Below are 13,671 nucleotides of genomic sequence, written 5' to 3'. Positions count from 1 at the left end.
TCTCGGAACACTGAAAAAATAAAATTAAAATTTAAAGAAAAAAGGAGTTTCATATTATTAACAAAGAGATTTACATAAAAATTAGAAAGTCAATGCACAGATAAAACTATCCACAAATCAGAAACCCACTATAACTGATTAAAAGTTAAATTTATAATCTATGTAGTATAAATAGCCAATAGCTTTATCCATTTTCTAGCACATTCACGAAGTCTGGAGATGTAGGGAGAATTCGCCTTGTGATTCTGATGTGTAGGCTGAGTCCCACTGGAGAAGAGAAGTGAATGGACCGCATGTTCCAAAATTTACATCAGTCAAGGTTAGATATATTGTCAAGGATTATATATGCTTCAGTTAAAATCAAACTTGGAACGAAAAATGCAATTATTTCTGGTTTCAACCCATTTTAAAAAATACAATCTATTATCTTTAAAATCAGAGATTACGCCGGTAAACATCTGACCAAGTGGTTTTGATATTCTTCTGTTCACTGACTGTACTACTGGCACCAAGAGCTGTAGTTCCATGCCCAGATCCCAGTGGTCTCCAGGACAAAGGCCAGCAGCAGGGCCCAACTATTTACTGACTTAGCAAATAGTTAACTGGCTAAATGCTAAAGCAATGGTTTTTAACCCTGAATTACACATTCAACAGGCAGTTTGAAAAATACAAATGCCCAGGATCCAGTCTCAGAGATTCTGATTTAACTGGTTTGGAGCCTAGGCACCAGTCCTCTCCCCCCAAACCTCCCTGGGAAATTTCAATGTGCAATCAGGACTGATAACAACCACTGGCAAAAGAAATGAAGGAGTCCCTTATATGACAAAGATCTGGCAGAGTTTAGAGAAAGTCACACCAAGATAGTACGGAAGACATTACTTGGTGAGTGACAGGTCCAGAACCTGAACACCCTTCAGCTTAAGGGAGGCATCAGTCTGACCCGATGTGATGGGGTGTAATGTCAAACAGGCCTCTATTTTCAAAGATCTAACTACGCTCACTTGCTCTTAGGAATCAAAGTATGAGAAAATTAAAGTGAAGAGAAGCAGAAAAACATCACTCTGAACTCAAAGACTAAATATTTAGCGAAAACTTTAAAAAAAGGAAAACAAAGTTTAGAGTCTGCTGTATGGCTACAATTTTCATGGTGGACAACATATTAGTTAGAAGAATGTCCTGCTGGGGGACCTAGGTGGCTCAGTCATTAAGCATCTGCCTTCGGCTCAGGTCATGATCCCAGAGTCTTGGGATTGGGCCCTGCATCGGGCTCTCTTCTTGGCAGGAAGCCTGCTTCTCCCTCCCCCACTCCACTTGCTTGTGTTCCCTTCCTCACTGTGTTTCACTCTGTCAAATATAAACAAAATCTTAAAAACAGAAAGAAAAAAAAATGTCCTGTTGAAGGCAACTTCCTGAACAGGTGGTATAATTTTCAAGATGAAGACAGCAATCCCTCTATCTAGGGTGTTCATCGCCTTACTAAAATCTGGGCCACAGAAATGCCTCTCCTTAAGAGACTGAGAGAGAAGTAGAAGCTGCTTCTCACAAAAAAGTAATATTTCATAAAGAGGAACTCCCAAACTACTGAGAAACCCTAACTCAAAGAAAAAGAGCTTACGAATCAAGGAAAAGTTCTCTGAGTTATGTACAATTATCGAAATTCCTTGAAATCATGGAAAGGGGGAGGTATTTTATGCAGATGACAGGAGGGCCTTGTACAGCCACAATGGCATTACAGAGGTCCTTTAGCAACCTCGTGCGTATCTCCTTACAGGTTTAATAGCTGCCATTCTTGTGGGTCTACACCTGTGGCTGCTAATGACCTACCATATACTTTTTGTCCTAAGCATGATCAGACTGACACACGAAGAATTTTCCCTCACAGGTTGAAAAGAGGCATTTTTCCTTTATCAGAGCAGGAACAGATCAATAAGAGCATGTATTCTGTACTTTAAAGAAAAAAAAAAAACCCAAAACAAACATTTTTAAAAAGTAGTTCAGGAAAAGTCATTTTGCACGGCATTCTATCCTCATTACTGAGAAGTCAGAAGTGGTGTTTGGACTGCAGGTTAATAACGGACTCCAACACAAAGTCTGCCAGGCAAAGGAGACGGGAATCAACAGTAAATCACACCTCAAACAAAACCAAACCAACCAGAGGGACCGGATGAGATAGGATTGACAAGCGGGAATAGCTGGCAGTCCACAGCTAGAGAAAAAGTTTTTAGAAGAGCCAAGGACAAAGGTGTGATGGCTCTGGTCTGAGCATAGCTGATACAACAGAGAGACGTATTTAGGGTTTTGTGCTTTGTAGCGAGGCCGGGTGGGCAGGTGAGGAGGGGAGAGCTATGAGCGGAGAAGCAGCCAGAAACAAAGATAAACACCAGGTCTCTTGGGGAGCCCTTTCCTGACTCTTCCTGCTAAAAGCTGCTGAATGAGCCTCTCCATCACAAACACCCCCATGACAGTACCAGCCATGCTGCTGCTGGGAGAACAGGAAGAGGAAATCCTAAAGACCATCTGCCCACTTCAAGGCCTGGTAACAGAAGGTGACACAGCCCCTGGCTTTCCCAGACTCCAAAAAAGTAACAGGGCACCTGCTGTGCCAACGGAATTCTTATCTTTTTAAAAAGGATTATCAGGCAGGAAGGTAATTACTTCTAGCATCCACATCGAAGAATCATCCAGGCTATACAAGAGGAGCAATACCACGTATTAGTGATTACAACCCACCACTCAGTCATTAGTAAGATACACACTAGAGAGCTGCAGAGCTGCTCTAGAGAGTAGATATGGACAAAGAAAGTCTAATGGAGTTTTAGAGCTGATGTAGTTTTACTAGCTCTAAAGAAGTATGATAATCCAAATGATCACATATCCACTGTTTACAATATATTACAAACACTGAAAGTACCACTGAGGGAAAGGTGTAACAACATGATTCACTATCAAGTTCTAATTTAGGAAATTCAGCATTTTCCATTAAATTACCTGTCCAAAGGAACCTTTGCCAATCAAGGAGTCAATTTCGTAACGATCCATCCACTTCTCTCCGTTTTTTACAATATAATCATAGTTATCATCATCATAACCATCATTGTAAACCTTCCGCTCCTTCTTATGACTAGAATCGTCTCCCTGGCCCTGTTGGTGTCGTCGCTTCTTTTTTGCATAGTAAACCTGAAACGAGAGTATACAGTGTTTACTCAATAATTTAAATCTTCGGCGGTTAGCAGGAGGCATACACATATATACATACACACGTACACACGTATGATATATATCAAGAACATGTATGAGACAAGTCTGTCATCAGGAGGAAATTGATGAATTTTTATTCTTTATAACCAATACCAAAAAATGAAATAAAGAACTTTCTACAGTTGCTATTAGAATTACATAATAACACGGATATATAACCAATGAAAAATGTCTACCCTGAAATTCACTTTTCTATTACACTGTTTGTACTTATAAATAGATGTTAAGTGACGAGTCCAAAGTAGCCCATTCAAGAAGACTAACAGGGCCCAATTTACATTTAAGTCTTAAACTAGGGTATAATTTCTATACAATGAGGGGGCACAGCTCTTAAGAGTGTAATACAAGGGATTTGGCAGGAAAAATCTAGAGAAATGCCAATGTAATCAGCAAACGCCAAACCAAATAAAGAGCATTTTCATCCTCCTCATGTCAGTATCTTCATGCCCTCTGCCAGGCCATCCCAATTTTACATTTGCTCTGAAGGCAAAAAGTTTTAAATATGAAAGTCAAGATACATATGAACTGAAGTTCTACTAATACAAAAGACTCTCTTAGAAGTGCCCACTTTTTAAGTCTCTAACAAAGTAACAATTAATGAAAAGCAGCCACTCCCTCCCCCTCCCCACACTACAGGCCATAAATCCTGTGACTGATCAGAGTTATTTTCCTTACTAAATTGTTTCTAAGACCAGTAAGAAATAACAGGTAGACTAGGCAATAGCCCATGTAACTGGTAACTAACTGAGGAAACTCTAAATTACACTGCATAGAAAAACATCAGAACAACTCTAGTTTACAAGATGGCGAAACAGTTAAAAAACAATCTTCGGCAAAGCTACTGTTTTTGGTGAAACTCTTTTGTTTCATCAAAGCTTAACAACAGCTTTGTTAACAACTTTTTTAGTTTTGTTAACAGTTAACCAAATATTAACAAACTGACATGAATAAACTGTTAATAATTTATCAGATTTTTCAGGTAATCAAAAGCTAGTTTGGCACATCTTTTCTAAATCATCAATTATGTACAAAACCCAATTGAAAAGTGTTCCTCACGGAGTTCATTCTAATCATATCTTTCCACATTGCCACAGTAATATAACAATACTGGCATTAAATGGCATCAAAGTGCAGTAAAATTTACACATACGTAAGAACATCCTTTTAGTTAAATACCTCTAGAGCTGCTAGAGCATAACCTTTTAGTGTGACAGGACACAGGGCTCCCATGAAGTGGAAAGGAAGCAGAGGCACATCTACTCCTCTCCAGAAAAGCTCATTTCATAATTAATTACAAAGCTAGAGCTGAGGCTAGAAGCAAATGACAAGTCAAAGGTCTAAGACACCAGAAAAAAATTTATTCAAGTGAAGAGCCAAGTTGGAATAGGAGTAATTCAAAGTGCTAAATGGGGTTTTTTTCTTAATCTATTTACATCCACCAAAAATGTTTTTAAATATCTTAGTACAGAATAACACACATAAAAATTTAAAAGACAATTTAAAACCATAGAAATATATATATATATCAAATAAATTAGGACAAATGCCTCTTAACTGGGTATAAATAGATCTCTGAGCTTCCTGATATCCATGGCAAAAACAGAAAGAGATATATAACATTTAAGCAAAATTCTAGCATATACATAATTTTACAGTGTCCTTAGTCCCTTCCTTTCTTCTTTCTTGTTTTGGAGAAGAGTTATTACAGAATTAATATCATCATATATTAAATACAACTTTGAAAAAAGGGAGAAGTTATCCCCAAATAGCTTAATTTTTGGCAGTCTGTTAATAGATTTTTCTTCTACAATGTAATTATATTATCTATAAATCTTTGACTTACCAATAACCATCAATATTGCAATCACTGGGAATAAAGTTTACTATGTTTAAAAGGGCCACAAAATAACTTTTCTTTCCTGCTCTATTACAAGATATGCTGTTAAATCAATGGTCTTACCTCATTAATATGCTTATATGTTTTGATCAAGTCAACAGAAAGTTTTCTCAGAGGAGCAGTTGCTGGATCACGGAAGCTTTGGGGCATCCGCCTCTGTAACATGACAATATCAGGCATCACCTTAAATAGACAGAAAAGACTAGCACTTTAACTATACTTCACTGGTGCAAATCCCCTCTCTTCTGAAACCTGTATGTATGTATTAAAAAAAAAAACAAAAAGATATCTACATTAGAACATTATACATTCTCTCTCAGTTATCTCTTTCAACCAGATTCCAGTGAAGAAACCACTGGAACAAATCAATGAAATGAGAAGATAATGTGCCAGCTGCCCAAGGCTTTCGAACTTGTTCCTCAGATTTAACAGTAGGATCACAGACATGGCGGGGGCCAGGAGACACACAGGATGCTGCCCAAAGAGGGCTTCTTCACCGTACAAGGAATAACTTCTGAATTATTCCTAAAGTCCAACCTGCTTGACAATAGAGAAATCCAACATGCAGCTTCCCAGGACAGGATTTCAGGCCCAACTTGGCACCACGAAGCAAAGCAAGGAGGCCACGGAGCAGGGACAGAGCACGGCACTGCTCCGCTCCCGAGATCAAGAGTCAGGCACAACCAACTGAGCTACCCAGGAGCCCCTGCAACTTGTTTCTTTAACACAACTGAGGAAATCGTGCTCTCCACGGTAACATGCCTGACCTTACCTTCCACATGCCCGTTCCCCCTTAGCACCTAGCACCACCTGATAGACTGTACTGACTCATTTACTGGTTTAGGCTCCTCTCCTTCTCCTTCCACTACAGGAAAAACTCGGTGAGGTCAAGGATTCCTTTGTTCAGTACTGTATTCCCTTTGCCTAAAACAGTGGTGGGCACATAGATGTTTGATAAATATTTGTGGAATAAACAAATGAATCCATTATACCAAAATCTCTACTTACAATTACACTAGGAGCTGACCACAGATAAGTTCCAGAGAACACCTTAAAGCTCATGGAACTCTTTTAAAAATGAATTTCAACCACATTCCATTAACAACCCTTCCCCCATCCAAATAATAAACACCAACAAAATAAGCATATGAATGTATTAAAAATTCACTTTATTAAAAATAAGTCATATACAAAACTTCAAATGTGTTTTGAGTTTTTAACTTGCCCATCTACAATTCCACTGATATTTAAACATCTGAAAAACAGAACCAATGACTACATCTTTCCAGGAATAATTATGCTCACTCAAAACACAAAAATCACACAATCAAGACACCAATTTTGAATATACAGACATACAAGAAACTGGATAGGAACTAATTCTGACTGAGTAACGACGGTTTTCCTGCACTCAATACGAGTCTGTGCTGTGTGCTTGGCATTTCATAAAATATCACTAACCTCTTCCAAAGTTGGCCAACTCTGTCTCTGAGGCCCAACTGATGAGCTAATTCTAAACACCTTACTTTTCTTACATACTTCTTGCAAGAGAAATTACCACCTCAGAGGAATCTGTATATATAAGCCAGATATATTCTACCCACAATTGGCCTTCATACCAGATTACATTTCATTGCTTCAAAATGGCACCTCGTACAGACCCAAGTGCCCAAACTATATGGGAAGAGCAAACTCAACTCTACACACTAAGTAACACTCCCTTCACTAACTTTCATTGCAATTTCATGTTAGGTAGCCAAATCTGTGTTTCAATACTGTGCTGCTGTAAGCACAATTAGGAAATAACATTTCCAAACACTCAGGGACAAACCTACACTAGACTCAAGGCTGGCCCCCTGAAGAATTTGAGGCTTTCTCCCTTTCCCGCTACTTCTCATCAGAAAGCCAGGAGAACACAGAGGAACAGAGCAAGCTCCCTTCTTCCCTTCCACAGTCAGAAGAAAACCTGTTGTGCTCAGAGAACCTAGGAAGGAGCTCATCAGGCTGTTCCTGTCCCTCAGCCTCCCTACCTGTCCTCACAGCAAAATGGCCAGTTGATGAGCTATCCTCCTGCTGCCTCAAGCTATCTGGCTCTGGAACTAGAAAAACCCACATTCCCAGTGCTCACAGTTCTTGGACCTTGCTGGGTGAACACACAGATCACAGAGTGAAGAAAAGCACAGTTTGCTTACCCCGCTTAAGAAAGTTACAAGAGCTTAAACAATCTCTTGTGTTTTTTTCCTGTGAAGATTCCAGAGTATACGCTTCAGAAATTTATTTAAAACCTGTCTTTCAGCTTAGTAATACCTACTCTATCCATTTTATTGAAATTTATCTCATATTTCATATATAATGAAGAATTAGAAGCACTATATTTTGCCTTCCTTGCTATTCTGAGAGTGACCGCTACAGCTGAAAGCCACAGGCAGCACACATCCAGAGTCCCAGGAGAGTCCACGAACGACGGAAGGTACTGTGCAAACGCTCATGGCGCAAAAGGACCGTGCATTCCTAACATCAAGCATACTTTTCTACGATTCCTTCTACTACATTTCTCCTACTTCCTAAATTTATCTTTTGAACAAAACTGGGTTTTAAAACTTATATAAGACACACCACTCATATAACCAGAAATGAAATGTTAACGTTAGCTCATTTCGATTATTTGTTCAATAAATCTTTTGGGGAGAAAAACATACTGATAGGATGATTATTAAGAAACCACTGCAATCAAATAATAAAATTATAGAAGTTTACAGCTAGACTTAAGTTTAGAGAAGTTTAGGTTTAGGGAGTTATAGTCTAAGGTCCCAATCTCACCTTCAAGGAACAGAGAAGGGCCCATGTGACCGGACTCGCCTCCCACAACCACATCATGAGTCAGGACCTTGAGCCCGTGTTTTAGGACCTCCAGACCATGCCATATCAATGCAGTTTTAGTGTTTTATACTTCAGTTATAAGAAAAACCTCTTCATATCTGCCTCATTAGGTTCAGAAATTCCTGGGGTTGGCAGAAATATCTGGCTGAATATTGTTACTTAAAAGACATTCTTTTTGTATCATATGAATCTTTAAAAGTATTTTATAACTTAAAATGGAAATGCTAAATGAATTATTTATCTTAAATACACCCACAAATAAGATGTTAGCTGTATCTAAAAACAGGTACTGCACTAACTGAGTAACTGTAAAGGCCTGCAATGTTTTCCAGCACTCCGCAGGCCCCAGGTGCTACAGAACAGAAGAGCGCTGTGTCTAAGAAGAAAAGAACCTGAGCTAGACTTCCAAGTCTACTGCTTGAACACTTGGAGAAGTCACAGATGGGAGCACAGTCTGTTCAGCTGTAAAATATTAAAAACAGGTACCCTGCCTAAGAGGCTGCATTTTGAACAGAGAAAATGAATCCAAACATACTGTTTCTTTAAAGTACTGGTGACTCTTGACCAATGCGAGAGTTAGGAATACCAACCCCCACCCCTGCCCCATGCAACTGAAAATCTCTCCAAAAACTTACTTACTGATAGCCTACTGCTGACCAGAGCCTTGCCAACGAACTGCTGATTAACACATACTTTGTATTTTATATACGCTATCCTTAACAATAAAGTAAGCTAGAGAATGGAAACTATTACTAAGAAAATCCTAAGGAAGAAAAAAATATATTTACATTACTATACACTATTTATTAAAAAAAAAAAAAAATCCACGTTTAAGTGGGTTTGCTCGATTCAAACCCATGTTGTTCAAGGGCCAACTGCACAATACAAATGATTCCTTGTGCTATTACTACTTTTTGGATGTCCACAGAACTTTTTTCTGGTATATACACACTCTCCAGCTTTAAACATTCAACTGCTCCAATTCTCAAATATAAACCTTCTCAATTTACTACATAAAACAAATTCTTAAGTCTTGTCATAATTCTTCTTACTATTAACTATGAATGTTATTCACATGCTACATACACTTTATAAATGTAAAGCCAGATCAAGTGCTGACAAAAATCTTAATAAATACAAGGGGGTGCCCCCTCATCATAATGCTACTTTACTACAGCCAAGTGCCTATTAAAACCACATGCTATTGAATTAAAAATAAAGAACATTTCCTATAAATAATCCAGCATAAGAAATACATTGAAATTTTCCAAGTTTTTGATCATCATTTGATATATTAAACAACCTAAAGAACACAGTGGCAACCCCAATTCCGAAGTGCATGGAAAAAAATCCTTGGTTGGCGTTCATCATACCCTCCATCCTGGTGGAGAAAGAAATTTTACCTCAACTATAGTTAGTAACAAAAGCAAATTCTCCCAAACCAAAAAGCAATGCAATGAGTGCAGTTAATTCAGGAAATATTACGAATGCACACATACACACATGCACACACGTATACACGTATGTATAGTGAGAGATTTCCACATTTACTGTTAACTATCCATTAAAAAAAAAGGCTGACTCTCTAGTCTGAATATGAAAATGATGAGCAAGATTAATTTGCTTTACATTCTTTTTCATTTTAAGAAGTTTCATACATACTGGGATAAATGTGCACTAAAATAGTTTAAACAGCATAAAATCAGCTCTGTAAGTCTGTGATAATGGAATCTCACTTGTTTTCCTTTAACTTTATTTTTCTTACCCACCTTTTCATAAAAATACGCTTTCAGTTTATTTTAATTAATATTCTTTAAAAATAACTTTTCTCCTCCCTATTACAGAATGAGAGAATGTGCTTCTGGTTTGAGTGTTTTTAATTAAGTGGGATGCAAAGAAAAAAGAAAAAGCCAACAAACTTTTGAATGCACACTTATCATCCCTCATGTGGCATGTAAAACTGAAAACCATTAAACCATTTTTGTCTATTTACTGTCGTCCCATGTTAAGGAATAAACCACCAACCAACAAATCATTTCTGCTACATCGTAAACTTACCTGATTAGTTAGAGGTTGCTGAATCTGGTCAGAATAAGATAAGGCAGAAACCTGTTGGTCACTTATGTTTGGCTGGCGACGGTCACTGTACTGATGTGAATGGGGCATCTGTCCAGCCATCTGAAGGCCAGCAGCATGGAATGAAAATGACGGTGCAAGCCGAACAGATGAAGGTTTGCATGCTGAAGTCTCTCCTCCTACAAGAAGACAACAAGTGAAGTTGAAAGGATGTATTTATATCCTAAGGTCTCCACCTTTTGACCTGATAGTTCCTTCCAGAAGGACCTTAGGATGTTTGGTAATACTAAAAACTTTTAAAACTACAAAGTGCAAAGAAGAACGTGCACTTGACAAAACAGTTCTTTGTTAGATGTCATAAAATACAGTGATTCAAGTGTCTATAAATCTGTAGTCAGAGAAAACCTTAAGGAAATCTTTTTGTAAAGCAACCAGATAACCACCCTTAATACTTATTTTCACGTATGAGCTTTTCATCAATCGAGAACTGTTCAAGTTGCACAAGTAATCTCTGATTTCTCGAGAAAGCCCTCTCCAGCAGATCAGCTCCTTAGAAACCAGTGCAAAGGAACACTGCTCAGATACTGCTTTGTACCTGCCAGGTGTATGCAATCAATACTCCAGCATCCCCCAAACCAAGCAAACCATCTGTCTTCACGGTGCTCACCACTAACACCTGTAATTCAAAGTTAAACAAACACATAGGCACAAATTCACAGGACGCTGGATTCCTCCAAACTCTTCTGACACAGTCCTCAGAGCACCCAGAGCAGGTAAGCTCACCCCAACCATGAATGGCCGATAATTACCCCACAGGTAGGCTTTGACCACAGCCACAATTTTCACCATAGACACGGAAAATTAACACTTGGTCAAAGTTACGCGGTAGTCAATTAATAAAAGTTAATTCTTCCTTTAAAAAAAAAAGAAAAAAAAAAACCTTTCTTCTTAAATTCAACCACACTTTTAATCACAGACTAAAGCCAAAGGCAAAATGTCAAATCCTGGTCAACGAACTGAGGACCCAGAATTCTTGAGCTTGTCTTCCTGAATAAACCAGCGACCTCCAACCGTAATTTCCTAAAAAAACAGTAGCAGTATCTACCTCAAAAGCCCGTGGTGAAGGTTAAGTGCTTTCATGTGTAGAATACTTAGAACAGCTCTGGCAAACTAATAGATGGTCCAATACTGGCTGCAGCCGCTGCGGTGCGATGGGCAGGACAGCGGAGAGAGCACCCGCTTCTGCGGCGCTAACAAGCTCTACCGGAATGTCGCACAGACTCCCCAAACCGAAGAGGACAAAGCTCAATTCTCTCAAAATGCAAGTTCCACTTCTATTTTCTACCACAGCGAATGACACCGCCTTCCTCCGCGTCAACAGAATCAAAGCTCCCGGAGTCGAGTGAGAGTTCTTTTCCTCCACAGACCGACCTCACGCAAACAGCTGCCCCATCTTGCTGGTTCCACCTCCTGCGAACATCCAAATACAATCACTTCTCATCTCCACCAACCCATTTCTGGATTCCTTCAGTAAGATACTAGAGTGACTCTTCTAAAGTGCACATCTCGGGTCCTACCCCCTTACTGAAACATACCGGTAACCTGCCTTGGCACTGGCTTCAGACCTTAGCTTCTGTCTCCCTCCACTACAGAGTGAGCTCCTTAACGGACCCACAGTACATGATCAGTAAGTATTTGCTGAACAAGTAAAAGGACAGTGCTACCATCAGGATAGATGGGGTAATTTTCTAAACATTTCATTACTTATACTAAAAAAATACAGTCAACTTAATTACATAGAATAACTGTGTTCAGTTAACAAAACAAAACAAAACAAAACCTGGGGTGGGGAGGCACCTGGGTGGTTCAATGGGTTAAGTGTCTGCCTTCAGCTCAGGTCACGGTATCAGGGTCCTGGGATAAGCCCCGCAGCACTGGGCTCTCTGCTCAGTGGGGGAGTCTGCTTCTCCCTCTCACTCTACCTCTGTCTCTCTCTCTCAAATAAACAAATAAAATCTTTTTTTTTTTTTTAACTTGGAAACTTTATCATAAGGATATACTGAGGACGCTCACAAAGACAGGGAAAAATGTTTATTCTGGTATTGTCTGCAATAGCAAAAAAAAGAAACCTAAATGTCAAGTAATAGAGGAAAAGGGAGGCTTTACATTTGCGTGTTAAAAATCACAAAAAAACTGGGAAGGAATATAAACATACATAAAAAAGATTGAGTTCTCTGATATATAAATAGCTCTTATAAATAAACAGTAAAAATAGTAAGGCCCTAAATGACAAATTAACCACTTTAAGGTCTTGGTTTCCCCATCCATGCAGCAGAGCTATTATTATCCTAACCTATTCCCTTAGGTATATTATGAAGTTCTTAAAAATAAGATACCACAAGTAAGTCATGAATCCTAGTACTGTTAAAAAAAAAAAAAGCTTCTATTATCAATATCATTATTATAGACTATGTTTAAACTTACTTATATATATAGAAATAAGTACAAAAACCATTAGTATACAGATTAATTATAATCAACTAAACCTGTGACAATGAAAAAAAAATGGCAATCACGCCAGAAATCCCCCCAACACCACTTCCATGACCCGCTCAATCAATACCCAAGCCCCCAAAGTTACTATCTTGATCTCCAAACCAGATTAGTTACAACTTTACAAGTTCACTTCATGTTACGTTTATAAATTGTGGTTTGTTCATACTTTATGGTATCCCATTATGTAAAGATGTTCTGATTTACTTATCTCTTTGACTTCTGATTGACATTTGGGTTATTTCCAGTTTACAGGTATTATAAATAATGCCACTTGGGGGACGGGGGCACCTGGGTGGCTTAGCTGTGAAGCATGTGTCTTCCACTCAGGTCATGATTTCAGGGTCCTGGGGATCCAGTCCTACATCGGGCTCCCTGCTGAGCAGCAACTCTGCTTCTCCCTTTCCCTCTGCCTGCTGCTCCTGCTCCCCCCTGCTGTGTGCTCTCTCTCTGTGTGTCAAATAAATGAAATCTTAAAAAAAAAAAAAATGCCACTAGGAAGAGTCTTGTTAAGTGTCTTTTCGTGCACTTCGTACACACAGAGATGCTGTTCTGCTGTTTTTCCAGGTTTTAAAAATTGCTCTGTTTATCCCCTAGCAGTTCATGAAAAATCTCCTCCGTTCCCTTCCTTCACTAACACTTGGAATCATTATTCTTTCCAATTTTCAGCCATTGCTGGAGGTGGGTGTGTAGTGGTACTCCACCAGGAGATGAACTTGTATTTCCAGTGACTATGATCATCTTTTCATTTATTTAAGGCCAGTTAAGTATCTACTTCTGTGAAATGCCCATTCAGGCTGCTTTTCCACTCTTCTATCAAGAAAGTCATTTTCTTTTACATTTCTAAAACCTGAAACATTCAATTTTAAAATATTTTGGGCATGAGCCCTTTATTGGTTGTGAGTGCTTTACATTATCACCCTCTTTTTTTTTTTTTTTTAAAGATTTTATTTATTTATTTGACAGACAGAGATCACAAGTAGGCAGAGAGGCAGGCAGAGAGAGAG

General features: G+C 38.7%; 1 protein-coding gene across 5 annotated transcripts in view; it reads right to left on the bottom strand.

The window, feature by feature from the left end:
- The window catches only part of DYRK1A (dual specificity tyrosine phosphorylation regulated kinase 1A), a 144,041-nt gene that overhangs the window by 28,501 nt on the left and 101,869 nt on the right, over positions 1-13,671 (bottom strand). For 4 of the 5 annotated variants that reach the window (XM_059392348.1, XM_059392344.1, XM_059392343.1 and 1 more), the window contains 3 exons: positions 10,094-10,290; positions 5,219-5,338; positions 2,989-3,177 (listed from right to left, as the gene is read on the bottom strand). In XM_059392348.1, coding sequence (XP_059248331.1) covers positions 2,989-3,177; positions 5,219-5,338; positions 10,094-10,213 — 429 coding nt within the window. In that variant the 5' untranslated portion in view covers positions 10,214-10,290. The remainder of the gene's footprint in view (positions 1-2,988; positions 3,178-5,218; positions 5,339-10,093; positions 10,291-13,671) is intronic. The other variant, XM_059392345.1, reaches the window with a different exon arrangement.

Source organism: Mustela nigripes, chromosome 2, assembly GCF_022355385.1.
Source record: "Mustela nigripes isolate SB6536 chromosome 2, MUSNIG.SB6536, whole genome shotgun sequence".
NCBI lineage: Eukaryota > Metazoa > Chordata > Mammalia > Carnivora > Mustelidae > Mustela > Mustela nigripes.
Note: the sequence above shows the minus strand (reverse complement) of the source record. Positions and strands in the feature narration are given on the sequence as shown.